The sequence below is a fragment of the Myxine glutinosa genome, chromosome 4 (genome assembly GCF_964187855.1).
Source record: "Myxine glutinosa chromosome 4, kmMyxGlut1.1, whole genome shotgun sequence".
Taxonomy (NCBI): domain Eukaryota; kingdom Metazoa; phylum Chordata; class Myxini; order Myxiniformes; family Myxinidae; genus Myxine; species Myxine glutinosa.
In genome coordinates this window covers 27,367,905-27,385,686 of record NC_136264.1, presented here as the reverse complement: position 1 = coordinate 27,385,686, position 17,782 = coordinate 27,367,905, and the positions used below count along the sequence as shown (strand labels likewise).

Here is a 17,782-nt window from a genome sequence, read left to right as displayed (position 1 = left end):
CTACTTTTCTGACCTGACATCTCACACCTGTCCTGCCTTTTCTTGATTGTGGATTGGATTGGATTTGTGGACTGTGGACTTTGTGGATTGTGGACTTTGATTTGTGGATTGTGGACGCCGCCATGGCGTCGTGTATGGGGAAGCTGGTACTGTTTGTTCTCCAACGGAAGGCGCACGTGCCGCGTGTTCTCCGGCTGGATAACGGAATCTGCTTTTGATGGTACGGAATACGGAATCGAAAGGCCCGCTCCCGTTGTTTGTGCAATTGCCGTTGCACAAAAGGCCGTTGAAAGGCCGTTGTTTGCGGCGGTGGCTGTGGCGGTGGCCTTGTTTGCCGGTGGCCTTGTGGTCTTGGTGGCCTTGTGGTCTTGTTTGCCGCTGTGGTCTTGATTAGCGGCTGCAGTCGTTTGCCGCTGCGTTTGCCGCTGCGTTTGCCGCTGCGTTTGCCGCTTTGCCTCCTCGACCTTGGCCTCGTACTCGTCCCTTCGCTCCATGAGGGGAGGTGGATAATGGGAAACCGTCGATGTTGAGGGCAAAGTTATGGGTGGATTTGGTGAGCGTTTTTGGGCCAATGATGATTATTTCAGATTTATCATAGTTAAGTTTGAGGAAGTTGATTTGAAGCCAGGATTTTATTTCAGTGATGCAGTTTGTCAGGATAGAGTGGGTGGCGGTGGAGATGGACTTGGTGGAGATGAAAAGCTGGATGTCATCGGCAAAGCAGTGGAATTGGAGACCATGACGGCGGATTAAGTGACCAAGGGGGGACAGGTACAGGATGAAGAGGAGGGGGCCAATAACTGAACCTTGGGGGACACCATGGGGGAGGGGAGCAGTGGGGGATTTGCAGTTATTGATGGAGATGAACTGGTGTCTGTCGGAGAGGTATGATTTGATCCAAGAGAGGGCAGTGCCGGTAATGTTAAAGGTGGTTTCAAGTTGGGTGAGGAGGATGGTGTGATTGATTGTGTCAAAGGTGGCGCTGAGGTCGAGGAGGACGAGAATGTTGAGGTTGCTGGCGTCAGAGGAGAGGAGAAGGTCGTTGGTGATTTTGAGGAGAGCAGTTTCAGTACTGTGGTTGGAGCGGAATCCGGATTGGAATGTTTCATACAGGTTATTGGCAGAGAGGTGATGTTTAAGTTGAGTGGCTACAGCACGTTCCAAAACTTTTGACAGAAAGGGTAGGTTGGAGATGGGTCTGAAGTTGTTTAGAGTGTCAGGATTGACTCCAGGTTTTTTCAGAATGGGGGTAACAGCAGCAATTTTGAGGGATGGTGGGACGATGCCTGTAGACAGGGAGGAGTTTATTGTTGCAGTGATAAGTGGAGAGAGAGCAGGAAGGGAGGCCTTGACAAAGCTGGAGGGGATGGATGGGGTCAAGAGTGCAGGTGGCAGTTTTCATTCCTATGAGGAGTTCAGAGAGGTCAGTAGGGGAGACTGGGGAGATTTGAGACAGGGGTTGGCAGGATAAGGGGGGGCAGGTGGTTTGAGGGGGAGCAGGTGCGGTGGTGGTTAAGCTGCTGTAGATGTTGTCAATTTTGCTTTGGAAGAATGAAAGGAAGGAGATGCAGTTGTCTACTGTGAATGACTGGGTGGTGGTGTCCAGGGGGCTGAGTGAGGAGTTTGTTTATTGTAGAGAAGAATGCTTTTGGGTTTCCAGAGACAGAGTGGATAATTTGAGTAGTAGGCGGAGCGGGCGCGGGAGAGGGCGCGGGAGAGGGCATCTTTGTAGTGTTGTAGGTGGTCCTTGTAGGCTTAGGAGTGAATTGTGAGACCTGTTTTATTGCGGAGTCTTTCAAGTTGGCGAGCACGAGTTTTCATCATGCGGAGTTCAGGGGTAAACCAGGGAGCAGAATGGGTGAAAGAAACTGTTTTGGTTTTTATGGGCGCAAGCTGGTCAAGGCAGGAGGAGAGAGTGTGGTTGTAGTAGTCAGTGAGGTCAGAAGGGGTGTGGAGGTCAACGAAGGGAGAAGTGGACATTTTTTCAGAGAGGGTGGATGAGAATGAGGTAGGTGAAAGAGCGTGTAGCTTACGGAAGTTGATAGTGCGATAATGCCTTGGTGCTGGGGTGGGGATGTTGATGGTCATAGTGAAGGCTAAGTGGTCAGAGAGGGTGAGGTCGGAGCCAGAGAGATGGTGCAAAATTAATCCAGTAGAGCAGACAAGGTCCAGAATGTGCCCACGGTTATGGGTAGGAAAGTTGACATGTTGAGTGAGGTTAAAGCAGGTGAGTAAATCAGTGAAGTTAGTGGTTATTGTGGAGTCAGTGGAGTCCATGTGGATATTGAAATCACCGAGGAGGAGGATTGAGGGGGAGAGGGAACAGAGCTGGGTCAGAAAGTAGGAGAAGTCAGACAGGAATGATGGGTGTGGTTTGGGAGGGCGGTAGACGACAGCCATGACTGACTGTGTGTGACCAGAGAGTTTAAAAGCCAGGTGTTCAAATGATGTAGCAGATGAGATGGAGATGAGGCTTGTCTTGATCTCCTGTCGGTGAATTACGGCAATTCCACCACCTCGGCCCTCCGAGCGTGGTTTATTGATGTAAGAATATTCATTGGGTGTATTGAGGTTGAGTGAGAAGTAGTCCAGAGGTTGTTGCCAGGTTTCAGTGAGACAGAGAAAGTCCAGTTTATTGTCCAGAATGTAGTCGTTCAGGATGAGGCTTTTGTAGTTGAGGGACCGGGTATTGAACAGGGTGAGTTTGATGTTGCTTTGTACGGTGGGGATGAACTCAGGTGATTTAGCCAGGGTTTGCAGACAGGAGGTGCGATTGTGTGCGTTGCTGTGACCAGGTGCGCTGGGACGATGAGTGGGAGTGCGCTGAGCCGACCAGAGTACGGGAATGAAGTGAACTGTTTGTAAATACACAAACTTACGACCGGAGCCTCTATGAATGTATCTGGGTCATCGCAGGAGTCCGTGGGATTTGATTGCAGAGATGCATGATGGGGTGGAGTGAGTATTGAGCAGAAGCCTTGCGGCGGAGTACCTTAGAGCCATGCCAGGCAGGAGCGAAGGGACGAGTAAGAGGCCAAGGTTGAGGAGGACGAGTAGGCCTTGCCGCAGCGGCAAACAACCGCAACCGCTAATCAAGCAAACCAAGACCGCAGCGGCAAACAACGGCCACAAACAACGGGAGCGGGCCTGAGGAAACAGTGGAAGAGCTGGGCAGGCGAAGCCAGGAGCAGAGCCGGGATCGAGCAGAGGGCAGACCCAACGGCTAAAAAGCCGCCACGACCACCAGAAAAGCAACTTTGTACAATGACCCAGTCGGAGAAGCGGCGAACAAGTAACGCCAGCGTCCTCTCCAGACCGGACCGGAAGCAGAAGTGGTCATCGGATGATTTTGGAAGTATGACCTTGAGTTGACCTTTGACCTTTTGACATCAAAAATAGTTGGTTTCCCAATTTAGTGACAATATACAAATGCTGTTCAAGTTTCAGGGCAATCAGATGAAAAATTGTGATTTTCGAAATTCGACCTCCAGATGACCTTTGACCTCAAAATCACTAGGCTTATCAATTGTGACGACCTCTACAACTTGGTGAAGTTTCATGACGATCGGTTTCGAATTGTGACCTGTAGGCCGATGCCGAACAAACAGACAGACAGAATAACAAACGCAACCGACCAATATACTTGAAAAATCTTCGATTTTGCAAGTAACAAGCAGACAGGGGTAAAAACATTTTCCATTACCATTTACATTCCTCCTTGGACAAATGCCATGTTAAAGTGTATAAATAGTTCGTGGCGTTTCATGGAGCATCCCTACCGGAAGTAAAACAAGACCGAGAGTCTTAACAACGGTATAGCCGAGCTTGGATCTGCTGAGTGGAGGACATGCTGTCCCCCTGCCATGTGACCAGATTCTCAACTCTGATTGGTGGACATTTGTGAGGGCCGTACATACATACACCGGATGGACAGACAGCCGCTGTTCCAGATGGCATTGCCCTATGGGTCGTGCCATAAAAATATGGCAGCCGAACCACTTTTATATATTATTTTCTAGACCAATTTATCCCAAGATCACGCTCAAGAAATGTCATACTAATCTGATCAAGCGTTCTACTTATGACATCACCATTAACATATGTTATTCACCATGGGGACTACCATACTTTACAATGAGCCACCTTTCAATTTTTTCCATGGAGCAGTTTCGGAGATATAGGTGGAAGTTTTTTTTCCCCCAAGATAGCACCCATAGCACGTGAACCTTGACAAACTTAATAAAAAATTATACAGAAGGAGGCGCTCCTATGGTGAAAATTTGATGTCAATCGGTCCAACGTTTGCAGAGAAAACAAATTTTCAAGGGAATAAATTCGCAAAATGCTGGTGGAGGGGACATACATACATACTGACAAACGTTGTTTCAGATCACAAACACGTATGATTACAGTAAAAAAAATATAAACCACAAACACGTATGATTACCTTTGTTATACGTTTAACAAACACGTACAAGTCACTACTACTATTTAACATTAAACTGAAGAGGAGGAAACCCGACGTTCTTGAGGCATTATAATAAGCTTATCACGTCCCCCGCAGACGAACGGACCCAAGCTGAATAAACCTGCTATGCCTCCAGTTAGGCTGCAATGTTATTTTGCTAATAAGGGTCTGGAGCAAGAGTGACTTGCGACATTGCTCCCGACATCCTTATGTGCCAATTGCGATCTTTATTCAATAAATAACCCCATTCCTAAGAGTTTGAATTTTTTTTTCTCTGGGTTGAGACACTCCAAATCCACCTCGAAAATGGACAAACAATGTTCTATGATCCCAAGCAAGTGTGAGAGGTGGCTGCAAGTTTGAGCCCGCAGGTGCGTTGCCCATTTGAACCCATGGGGAGTGGGTTCACTAGTTTATAAAATAGGTCAATTGCCAACAAGCAAATCAATTAAGCCTGTGTTCACCAATGGGGCTTAAAGTACCAGCCTTATCAACTGCTATAAGAAACAGATACTTCCTTCAACTGTTGCTTGGGGGTTCGGTCCAAGCAGATGGGTTACACAAAATAATTTCCAAAATGCGAGACATGAAGACCTCTTCTAGGACAAGTTACAGGAGAGATTTCCACCAACCCCGTGTACGGCGGCTCAAGGTGGAAAATCATCGCCATTAAAAGAAAAAGTGTCCGAACATTTTCTTTATCAGCACAGTATATAAACTCAAAATGCTCATAACCACGAAAACCAAATAAAGCTTCTTCACCCAAATGAAGTGGAGAATATACCATCAAACTTTGACATATTCATTCAGGTGATCTAGGCTGCAGCGGAGGCGATTTTACAGAAATTCTGAAATACAAGAATCACATTTCATTTTAATTATTCATGCAGCAAACCCATAACCTTGTTGGCCGTCACAAATCAAAATAAACTGCTCATCTCCACTCGGTTGCCCGCTCCTCTCTCGAATACGGAATCACCTACCCTGATTAGACAAGTCAACTCCATTCTCCTCCCGCTACCTTTTCGAAATGGCGATTCATCGCCATTGCATGTTCACCCGATTCCTATCATTTTTAATTCTCATTATTTTATTATTATCATTGATAATATTATCATTTATTATATTACATTATATTATCATATTATATTATTATATAATAATAATATAATATATAATAATATAATAATATATAATAATAATATAATATATTATATTATTAATAATAATATAGTAATAATATAATAATATAATAATAATAATAATAAATAATAATAATATAATATAATAATAATATAATATATTATATTATCACTTTTTGATTCCTATCATTTTAAGCCTGGTGTTGGCTTAGCGGTTAGGGTGCCGGCTTGGGATCCTAGGGTCCTGGGTTCGAATCCCGGTCGATCGCTGAATTAACGCCAGGGGGGTTGACTCAGCCTGTCATCCTTCCGAGGTCGGCAAATTGAGTACCAGCTTGCTGGGATGAATGATCACGGTGTGTACCCCGGTTTAGAATGGAATGAAGACATGGGATGAAGTACTTACCGATCTGAGGTAATCTGTATAACTCTCAATATCCACCATGCTTCGCAAGATATAAATGACAAAATGAAAGAATGTCTGTACAATGGCCAACCAAATGAGAAAATGGAACCAAATTCTCAAACTCAACAAATCCCTCCAATGTTTTCAAGAATGGAAGGGGGATGGTGGGAATGCTGACATTAACCACAGCACCACAGGTAAATTACTCACCTCAGTCATAGTAGCGCAGCTGACATTTTGGAGCATTGAGATTTTGTCACCGGTCACCTGGGTTTTATTATGATGCAATATCGCAAATTAATTATGGAAATGGAGCAAAGGTTTTCGGGCAGCTAAACATCCAGAGATCACTTTGTGCTCATCTTACTGTGCCTTAATAAACGTTAACACCCCTACTTATCTCTATTGGATTGTCATCACTTTATCATATCACAAAGATACCCTGAAAAACCTAGCGTCACTTTTGGGGAGTTTTGGTTTTCTTCCTCGATTGGCAACAGTCGTACTTTTGTGCGTCATCTGCAGGGTCTTCGTGGAGCTACTGATGAAACGTAAAGTCAAGCGCAATCTGCCACATGGAGCTGCCTTCACTAGCTACGAATTTGATTTCCATATATCCTTTCCTTTCCATATTTCCATATAGCCTGGTGTTGGCTTAGCGGTTAGGGTGTCGGCTTGGGATCCTAGGATCCTGGGTTCGAATCCCGGTCGATCGCTGAATTAACGCCAGGGGGGTTGACTCAGCCTGTCATCCTTCCGAGGTCAGCAAATTGAGTACCAGCTTGCTGGGATGAATGATCACGGTGTGTACCCCGATTTAGAATAGGTACACCGTATCCCTGCGCATCGAAGAGCGTGACCAAGGGTTGGCGTCAGGAAGTGCATCCGGCCATAAAAACATTGCCTCAAACAGGGAACCATGATTGTAATGGGGCCCGCAAGGCTAACCCCCGCTCTAGCGGGGAAAAATGGCCTTAAAACGATCATTCATTCATTCATATCCTTGCCGAGAATTCATTACACCACAATGACATCATCGTCAACACTTTGCTAGTCCTTCCGCAGATGTCAAAGTTTCTGAATGTTTGCACAACAACCAATCACATTGCACTTTATCAACAGGTGACTGTAGTGTTATTATATAGAGTTTTATTTGCATTTCATACCCAGTTTTTCCTCCGTTTTCATAATATATGCTGATACTGTATATCAAATACCTCAAGATTATGAAATTCCTTGCATTTGTTAGAGCAAATTCAAAATGCTCCCTCCCCCTCATGCTCAACCCCTCCCCGGTGTCTCCACCCGCTGCTGGCACTCTGCCGTGGACACTGAGACTGCGACAAAGCTGAATAAGCTTCCCTCAAGACATGTTGATGGGCACTTGGCCCATGTATAGAGTCTACTTTCACTCGCCTTCCACATTAGCTTCTTCAAAACAAGTTTGATTCAAGCTTTGCCGTTTCTTCTTCTTCTGCTTGATGCAAAAAAGTACAACTTTTTTTAAACAACATTGTTAAATCATATCTTCTTTTCAAAGCATATAATCTTTTCGATCTCCTGAATTCTAAATACACAACACCCTCAAAATTTGTTTTGGAATCTTCCTCGAGCCTAGAAAGTACATCGAACTACCTGTGGAAGTGGATCCCGACTACAAACTGTCGCCGTGTTGCTCTGCAAGTAGGGTAGCGCATCAATCGTAAAGCAAGGCAAACGCTGATGGGACCGTTGGGCTGGGCTTTACATTTGCACTTGCTTAGCTTTGGGTCTTTTTGCAGTCATCGAAAAGCATAAGGTTTGGAACAAAAGGCAAACACTTCATACGCCTCAATTGAATTTACAATTCAAGGTTTTGTAGCCATTTATTAGGAGCCACATGCCACAGCTGCCAATCTGCAAATTTCACCTCAAAATTGGACAATCTCACATACATTTACTTCAAAACGACGGGGAGTGGAGGGTGGAGGAGGGAGGAGGGGAGGGAGTTACCTACAAAGACATTTCCATTTAGAGCTCAATTAAAAAAAAAAAAAAAAAAAAAAAGGAAGGCAGTGGAGAAAGGGGGAAGGGAAGGTTGGCGGGGAATGACAGGAACAAAGAGAAAGAAATGGGGGATGGGAAAATGGAAGGTGAAGAAATAGAGCTGCAAACGTTCCGGTCCAAGCTTGTCCGATACTTTTTGGCAAGGCCGCCGGACTATTTGTACAGCAACTTTCCTCCCAAGCACAATATTCACCGTTGCTTTACGGCAGCAAGGTAAGCACGAGAGGTGAACATATCAGCCGAAGAGAACGAGTCTTGGTTTGGAGGGTCCCCAGGCCCAGATAAAGGTGTACTTGCTATACACCCGTTTCACAATGTAAAACAAACGAATGTTGCAGCTCATTTATAGTCAATTTAGGGGGTGGTGGGATTAGTTTTAGGCCCTGTCATTCCCATCGCAGCCCGAGTAGAAAAAATAAATAAATAAAAAAAGGAAGAGAAAGATGAAGAGGAGGGAGGAAGCGAGAAGGTATGCTATGCCAAGAAATAGTGAATCTTACAATTCAATACAAGAGCGAGCATACCCACAACCCTTTGACACGGGATTAAAGGAGAATAAAAAGGAAAGCCAAAAATAATGATATTTAATAAAATAACAAAATGGGGGACAGGGAAGTGACGGGATAAGAGCTGATGTGCAATAGTCAGACAAGGCCACCAATACGCCCTAAAAACACACCGGTCAGGTTGGAGCAGAGGGCTGATGATGATTCGGAGCCTTGCAGGTCACTGTCCCCTTCCACACTCCTTGACGCGTTATTGCCAACTAACCCGCAGGACAGAGCAAAACCTGACGTTGGTGTTCAGGCCAAGCATAGATGCAGTAAAACAGCAAAAAAAAAAAAAAAAAAAAATTAAATTAAACCATTAACATGCTACACGGCATAAATAAAAGAAGAAGAGAAAGAATATATTTAAAGCCGGAAATGCACGAAGAATACGAAAAGGTCCTTCACGCTATGATTAAACATGGAATTGTGTGCAGCAAGCGTTTCGGCACAGGGTGAAATATCACATCATCGTAACGAGACGGTAACCATCGAGCTTGGGTCACGAGTAAATCCTCCACTCTCAGATGCTGCTAGTATTCCAACTTGAGGAACGTGCTGAAAAACCACAATCGACAAAGTACCGGTAATCAAAATATCGATGATAAAAATAAATCGAGGCAGTCAACAGCACAGAATAAGTTAGGTGTTGATAGTGGGGACGTGCTCCATGACCTACGTCAATGGTTCTTAACCTTTCTGGGTGTCCAAACACCGTCTGAGAACTTTTTTGTGCACTACTTAAAGCAGAGGTTAGGGTTACATAACAAGAGCAGGATGAACCACAGCCTTCCACGAAAGGTTGCTTCTGACATGTGTCGTTATTTGGTGGTACAGGGAGGCTAAAGTTCCCCGCAACCTGCACACGTAATCTGCCGATGGCCTCCCGTACTACAGGTTGGGAACTGTACCATGTAATGACAGGTGGAAATAAATATTTTTTAAAAAGAGGAGGAGGATGGCATAAAAAAAATAAAGGGAGTGGAAAAATAAATAAAAATCTAATTACACAAAATGTCACAATTAACATGGTTCCGCAAGTTTGCACGAAGTGAACATTTCCCATTTCCTATTTCCGCAGGTGTTCTCCAATCTAGTCGCTGGCAAGTTTGCCGAATCATTGCAAACCTCCATTAGAGGGCGGCACAAATTACAATGAATGAGTAATAAGCAGCAATTGACAGTTTGAGACTGGAGGATTACACAATGTCACCCAACGGTATATTGAACAATTTACAGCAATGCACACCGTTTTGCAACCGAATGAGGACAGTGCACTTAAGCCATGTCACCGCCAATCATCATCACAAAGACATTTACATCGCGATTGGGGGGAAGGGGTGGGGGGGGGGGGGCAAGAGGGTTGGAGCAAAAGTTTACCATTTACATTCGACCAACCAGTTGGGCAAAAATAGTGCACCAAATGGATAAGAACAACATTTGATTTGTAAAGCTCAATCAACAATTCCACATGGACCGGACCATTCATTGCTGACAAGAAATTGCAAGCCACAAGCAAAACGATCTTCTCACAACCATTCTTCAATCAAGAGGGGACACATTGGCCATGTTGATCGAGGATTTAATTATATATTTTCAGTTGGACGTTTCGATATCTCGGGTGTTGTCATCGATAGCAAATATAGTTCTGGCCTGTTTGGTGTTGCCGTCCCACTTAGCTCTCAATGGTGGGATCCCAGGTTCAAATACCATCTATAGACGAGTTACCCTTGACTGTTGATGTCCTCTTATTTTAAAGTTAGGCCTAAACAATGCCCTTCTCTCATATGTAGTGCATGTACAAGTTCCTTCATAAGCCTTAGATTTTGTAAATTAGTAAAAAAAAATAAAAAAATTAAAAAATAGAGTGGCCAGGCATGTGCTGCTTAAATGGGACAGGGATGCAAGAAATTCAAAATGGAAACACCACCATTGAGCACAGGTTCACAGCGAGGTGTGGCTCGGGTTAGACCACTGAGCGGTCTTCATGTCGGACCAAAAATTAAATGTTGTTTGGCAACTGAGCTAGTTAGTCATACTTTTATGTTTTTAAATGTGGACCTTTCCAGCCTACAACCAGATTTTTTTTTTGCGATGGAAGAAGCCCTTCTTGGACAGGAAAATGCCAATCCAACAGGAGCGCGATTCAGCAAAGGCTTAAATTTCCCAGCATTTTCAATTCTAATCAATTGACAGATGTGGGGAAATTACACGCCCAGACCAGGAATCGAACCCAGGTCCTCTGGTGAACCGTACCAGCGCTCTGCCATCTGAGCTATCTGGGCGACCCTCGATAACGAGAAAAATGAAAACGACTTCACCACACCTGCGATTGCGTGTTTGACAAATCATTGTCTGGAGAAAAGAGGCAAATTTCTCCCCCATTTTGGCAACAATGTGCATTGTTCTCTCAATTCCTCAAAGATAGATCCTTCCCAAAGTACTTTTGAAAATTATTTCAAATATATATAGATATCGTAACCACAAGAAGTAACAGAAGTTGTTCACCGAATCACGTGATGCACAATTCCACATCTCATTGAAGTAAAGTACTGTAGATAAAATAATTTAGCAGGATTCTGTTCATTCCTTTTTGACCAGGCAATGCAATTGTCCTAACCCTGGTGTTGGGCTAGCGGCTAGGGTGTCAGCTTAGGATCCTAGGATCCTGGGTTCGAAACCCGGTCGATCGCTGAATTAACGCCAGGGGGGTTGACTCAGCCTGTCATCCTTCCGAGGTCGGCTAATTGAGTACCAGTTCACTGGTAATTCCCTGCTTGTCGTTAAAGGCGGCAAAAAGGGTTGGCGTCAGGAAGGGCATCCGGCCGTAAAACATTGCTTCAAAAAGGGGACCGAAAAACAACAACTACCACGGTTCCCGAAAAAGGCCAACCCCCGCTTGCGGGGAAAAATGGCCTCTAAAGGTGTTTTTTTTTTTGTTTTGTTTTTTTTAATGCAATTGTCTCCGGCAACACGGCCATCATTTGGAAGAATTCACACTCGGCTTCAAAACCTCCAAACTCGACCCCTCGGGACTCCATCAACACCATCACACACAAACATTGCATTCACACTCAAGATAAACTACCGTGATAACGAGCATCGCGAATGCACACACCTTCTTTGTACTGGTACTTGGACTGTGCGGCTTCATCGGGCGTGCTGGCATTTTCCACATTCTTCTCCTCGCCAGCTTCAGCCTCGTTTGGCACCTTGCTCGCCTCATCTGCGGGGATTTTCTTTGGAGGCACCACCGGGGTCTCAATTGGCAGGGTCGCTGCTACTTTCTCCTCGGCCACCTTCTCCCTCTCGTCTTCTTCCTCTTTGGGTGATGTGGCTTGCTGCCCCTTTAGTTAAGGTGAGAATGAAAGAATTGATGAAAACTATTTCACTGTCACAACACCAGCACATTGCACTCCACTTATCAATTACTAGTGCTGGCCTACATAGCGTGGGAAGGGGGGCTGTGCATGGGGAGGGGCAGCAAACTATCCGTTCTCTTTAAGGCATGCACCAAATAGCACTTGGATGAGGCTCAAACTCAAACTTGCAGCTCAGACAGAGCACAGGCGTGTGCAAGCAGCACCTAGAAACTACAATTCAAGTGTCCTTTGGCCTTACGAATATACTGACGATTCTCAAATATAAAATTATCCCACCAAAGCAGAAAGGGGGTTCACATGAAGAAACCTCAAAATAAAACACAGCAATTAAAACTTATTGTGGAGCGCAACATCAACTTGCAACTGAGCAGGCAGCAAAGTGGCTCACGCCTCGGGGTTCACAATACTTGCATGCAACCTTACCTCCTTAAAAGCACTCATCAGATCGCCATCCAGCTCTTTTTTATTCAAGTCTTTCCTCGGCTTCTTCGGCACAGCGTTGGCGGCAACTGCAGGGACAAAGGTGGGGCATGGGATTGGCGGGGCGAGCCTCAAGCAAACATTGGCTGGCATTTCAGAATAAAAGTCCCACTTTAACGCTGCCTATGCTTTCTTTTGTACAGACCATATTGAACGATGCTATCACATTTTGCTCCGCCTATCTTTACAGGGCATTTGCATAATCTCATGGGTGGAACAACTATTTTCACCTAGATAGTTCGCAGGCTTATCTTGCTTGGATTCGATGCTGGTGGAAGGGCTCGCTGGCCGAACAACTTCGGAAACAAGCGGCGAGACAGTCGGAGGTACAGTCAGAGGCTCAGAAGGTAACACAGCTGGCGGCTGGCTGGTTGATGAGGTGGTCTTTGGCATAGCTGAAGGCAAAGTCAATGAAGCAGTCAGAGGAAGACTTGGATTTGCAATCTGTGGGAAGGTTGAAGCTGCAACAGCTGAAGGAGGTAATGTCTTTACAATCTCATTCCCTTCTTCATCTACTGGTGCATCCATTTTAGTTTCCTCATCCTCTTGACTGGCTCGCAGACAGTCTTTAGCCTGCGTACTTTCAGGTTTTACCTCCAGTTCATGAGATGGTGGCAGTAACAAAATATTTTCCTCCTCTTTCGCTTTTACACGACTTTCTCCCTTTAGCTCCACCACCTCGTCCTCCTTCACCATCTCCTCGTTCTGCTCCTGCACCCCCTCCAAGTCCTGCTCCTCCACAACCACATCCTTATCATCCACCACCACCTTAACATCCTCCTCGACCACCACCACTTCCACCACCTCATCCTCCACCGTCATTTCATTCTCATCCTCCATTTCCTCTTCTATTTCCAGAGCTTCCCCCATTTCAGTCCCAATATTCTCAGGCTGAGTACCATCATCAGGTGACAGTGATGATAGCAGCACAGAGCTGTCCATCAAAGCTCCATCAAAGGTTTTGGATGGTGGACCTTGGACATGGCCTACATCAACCATGAAAGTTTGGCTTTCGACCTTCTTCTCAAGCTGTTCAGGAATATGTGGTTCAGGTGATCGGGTAGGAGACTCCAACCGAGGACCATCCATGGGCTTGTCATTATCCAGAGCAACTGAAAGTACAAGTTGTGGTGGAGCTACCACAACGTTCTGTGTTGGAGGTAGCAACTCCAACTCTGTTGGTTCAAATTCTTGTTCATGTTCATGTTCATCCTCCAGGTCCGCCTTTGGTTCAGGCTCTGCGATGGGAGATTCTATAGTGGGCTCCAACACGGTGCCATTAGAGCAAGGCTCAACCTGAGTTTGGGCTGTCTGGAATTCAGCTTGGTCATGATCATCGGGCCGTTCTCCTTCTGCAGTGTCACTTAAAGCAGGTGAGGCAGCTTGTGCAGGTGGCGTCGGCGTGTTCGCTGGTCTCACACTCACCGGCATACGTAATTTCTCCTCACCTGGGAATTGAGATATGGTGGTAGGTGGGGACACAGCAAGGATGAGGGTTTAAAGCAAAAGACAGCTCTTAAACATCGGATGACAAACAGGATATGCAAAGATCCATGGAATTAAGGGCAGGCAAAAGTAGAGAGAACTTTACTGTTAGGAGACAACATTCTCACCAGCATTCCATGTAACACAAGGAGCAGCAGATCCAACCAACCCAGAGTCCTAAAAACTCATCAATGCGGGGCTCGGAGTGGTGGCTACTATTACAATAGGAAAAAAAGCAAGTAGCCTGCTGGTGCACGAACGCATTGCAAGCAGTCTCTCGCTGATGTATGCCAGATGTGAGCATGTGTGGAATGCACTGTACATAACACGTTGCACAAGGAAATTTGGAATAGTCCATTTGCTTTGCATAATATGGCAATGGCAAATCCAAAATGCAGTCTCATTTTCACGCAGAGTATCCAAAATGCATCCTTGTTCTGATGGTAAGGGCACAAATTAATTGGAGTACGATTACACAACTAATTAACTCGGCATCGTCTTCCTGTTGAGCAAGTGACTGCAACCGAAACGACAACGCATGGAACATTCTGCATTGAAAAATGAAACACTGCATCAACCATGAATCCTTAAGAGTTGAAGAGAGATGGGAAATGGTGAAAAAAAAAATTACCACAAGTGAATAAAAAATGTTTTAAACAAGCAAATGTAATTTTTAAAAAATGGATACCACTCGAAAAGCAAAGCAGTGAATGTTCATGCTGCACCTTGTACAGCCTCCAATTCAATAATCAATGCAACACTTCCGCATGAGTAGTGCTAAAAGCTCGGTACAGAATGTGCACTCGTGAGCACGTCTCGAGTGGTGCCATGCAATGCCGAGTGAAAATGCGGCTGCAGAGTCCTTTGGAACGTGTCACAGGATACATTTCGACCTTGTTAATCAAACTTTTGATCACGATGTCATGTTAGAATCGGCGGCAAGCCGACACAAAACAATATTTTGGGAATGTATATCGAATTGTGCAAAAAAACAACAACATTGCCAGCCAAATTGAGAAGTGTGTATGATTGCTTGTTAAAGTGACCCGGAGCTGTACCTTGACGAAGGTGAGTAGGAACCACATGAGAGCTCTCGCCATTGCTCTGTCCAGGAGGCACTGGCAGCGATTGAGGCTGGAAGGGAGGATGACGTGGGAAGGAGTGCAATTAAATGCTTTTCAGGAAATTCACACAAGACATAAAAATGCATCGAAGAACCCGCAAAATACACAGGTACAAACGGAGCCAAAATGTCTTCGCAAAGGGAGACTAAGCCGATAACCTTGTTAATATGCTGAGCAGCATACATGAAGAAACATGCGATACCTGTGGTGGTGTAGGTGTTGTGCTAGCTCGTGATGGAGGAGTTGGGTTTCGAGTAGACCCTCCAGACATTATCTCCTCCGTGATGTCTTTTCCGCCTTGCGTAGGATCCCGGATGCGAATCTACATCAAAATGATGGTAAATACTAAATAGCACTTCATGAACTTTGCTTTACCTCACAAACTTCTACCGAAACGCACCCCGGACCTGCAAAAGATTACTCATCCCAATCATTACGAGCACAAAAGCAGTGCAATAATCTATATATGTAAACACAGTTTGTGTGTGTGTGTGTGTGTGTGTGTAATGTTACCGATAGACTCCTAAACGGAGAGGCTCACGTGCTTGATATTTGGCATGGACATGGCCATTGAGCCTGGGAAGAAAATGGCCGACCTAAAAAAAATTATTTCATATTTTTTTTACCATATTTTTACCTCAGCGCATTTCAGCGAGGAATATTATGCACGGAATCTGAGGAGGTGGCAGAGCAGCGCGCTGATTCGCTCAGAGCGATCACGTGATGTTCCTTGCCGCCATAAACTCACAGTTACGCGTTCGCACGTAATTCAGAGCGAAAAGCGATTGCCTTTTTTCACATTTCAGCGAGGAACGTTGCCATTCACACCACATAGGTTTTTTTTTCTTTCATCTTTAGATCCATATTTTTTTACAGCGAGGAATATTATACACGGAATCTGAGGCGGTGGCAGAGCAGCGCGCTGATTCGCTCAGAGCGATCACGTGATGTTCCTTGCCGCCATAAACTCACAGCAAGTAGCATAGATTTTAGCATGATTAGCATTTAGCATGATTTAGCATGATTTAGCATAGATAGTAGCATGTTTCACATAGATTTTTTTTCAGCGAGGAATATTATACACAGAATCTGAGTCGGTGGCAGAGCAGCGCGCTGATTCGCTCAGAGCGATCACGTGATGTTCCATTCCCGCCGCCAGACCATTATATATATATATATATAAAACACAGTTTGTGTGTGTGTGTGTGTGTGTGTGTGTAATGTTACCGATAGACTCCTAAACGGAGAGGCTCACGTGCTTGATATTTGGCATAGACATGGCCATTGAGCCTGCGAAGAACATGGCTGACCTAAAAAAAAAATATTTCATATTTTTTTACCATATTTTTACCTCGGCGCATTTCAGCGAGGAATATTATGCACGGAATCTGAGGCGGTGGCAGAGCAGCGCGCTGATTCGCTCAGAGCGATCATGTGAGGTTCCTTGCCACCATAAACTCACAGTTATGCGTTCACACGTAATTCAGAGCGAAAAGTGATTGCCTTTTTTCACATTTCAGCGAGGAACATTGGCATTCACACCACATAGGTTTTTTTCTTCTTTCATCTTTAGATCCATATTTTTGTTCAGCGAGGAATATTATACACGGAATCTGAGGCGGTGGCAGAGCAGCGCGCTGATTCGCTCAGAGCGATCACGTGATGTCCCTTGCCGCCATAAACTCACAGCAAGTAGCATAGATTTTAGCATGATTAGCATTTAGCACGATTTAGCATGATTTAGCATAGATAGTAGCATGTTTCACATAGATTTTTTTTCAGCGACGAATATTATACACGGAATCTGAGCCGGTGGCAGAGCAGCGCGCTGATTCGCTCAGAGCGATCACGTGATGTTCCATCCCCGCCGCCAGACCATTGAACATAAAACACAGTTTGTGTGTGTGTAATGTAATGTTTCCTCCCCTCGTCCCTCCCCTCCCCCCTCCAACCACCCCTTCCCCCTCCCCCACTTACCCTCCCCCTCCCCCACCTCCCCCTCCCCTCCCCCCTCCATCCTCCCCTTCCCCCCCTCTCTCCCCCCCTCCCCCCTCCCCTTTCCCCTCCCTTCCCCCTACCCCCTCACCCTCCCCCTTCCACCCTTACCCTCCCCCTTCCCCCCTTACCCTCCCCCTTCCACCCTTACCCTCTCCCCCTCCCCTCCTCCCTTCCCTCCCCCTCTTCTCCCCTCCCCTCCCCCCTCCCTCTCCTCCCCCTTCTTCTCCCCTCCCCCCTCTCCTGCCCTCCCCCCCGTTCCCCTCCCCTTCCACCTCCCCTCCCCCGCCCGGCAATGCCGGGTACTTCTGCTAGTGTTGCAATATGTATTTTACACACTTACGATATCGATACACCGATCAGGAGACTGGTATCATCAACAAGCCATATGCACTTGTACTATTTAAGATGGAGGCAAACAAACGTGGTTACAGATAGCTGTGCTTACAGGACTGATGAGACCCAGTGGTGCAACGCGCATGAAAATAATATATTACGAGCCCTTTGAAAGGCAAGGATTGAGAAGACTTGTATCGAGACTGTGGGGGCAGAGCTATTAGGGTGCTGCATCATAGCAATGTTGCAAGAGGATTAAACGCTGCAACAAAATTATTATTATTATTTAATATGTGCGTGAGGCTGCTGGTTGCATCATTGCTGGGAATGCGGTTGTATCACTAAAGCAATGCCCCCGGTTTCCAGGGG

General features: G+C 45.5%; 1 protein-coding gene across 17 annotated transcripts in view; it reads right to left on the bottom strand.

The window, feature by feature from the left end:
• LOC137424531 (eukaryotic translation initiation factor 4 gamma 3) overlaps positions 1 to 17,782 on the bottom strand; it is a 269,017-nt gene that overhangs the window by 100,532 nt on the left and 150,703 nt on the right. For 10 of the 17 annotated variants that reach the window (XM_078775553.1, XM_078775566.1, XM_078775569.1 and 7 more), the window contains 6 exons: positions 15,285 to 15,404; positions 15,017 to 15,092; positions 12,704 to 13,921; positions 12,417 to 12,502; positions 11,729 to 11,957; positions 8,742 to 8,852 (listed from right to left, as the gene is read on the bottom strand). In XM_078775553.1, coding sequence (XP_078631679.1) covers positions 8,742 to 8,852; positions 11,729 to 11,957; positions 12,417 to 12,502; positions 12,704 to 13,921; positions 15,017 to 15,092; positions 15,285 to 15,404 — 1,840 coding nt within the window. The remainder of the gene's footprint in view (positions 1 to 8,741; positions 8,853 to 11,728; positions 11,958 to 12,416; positions 12,503 to 12,703; positions 13,922 to 15,016; positions 15,093 to 15,284; positions 15,405 to 17,782) is intronic. The other 7 variants (XM_078775563.1, XM_078775565.1, XM_078775567.1 and 4 more) reach the window with 2 other exon arrangements.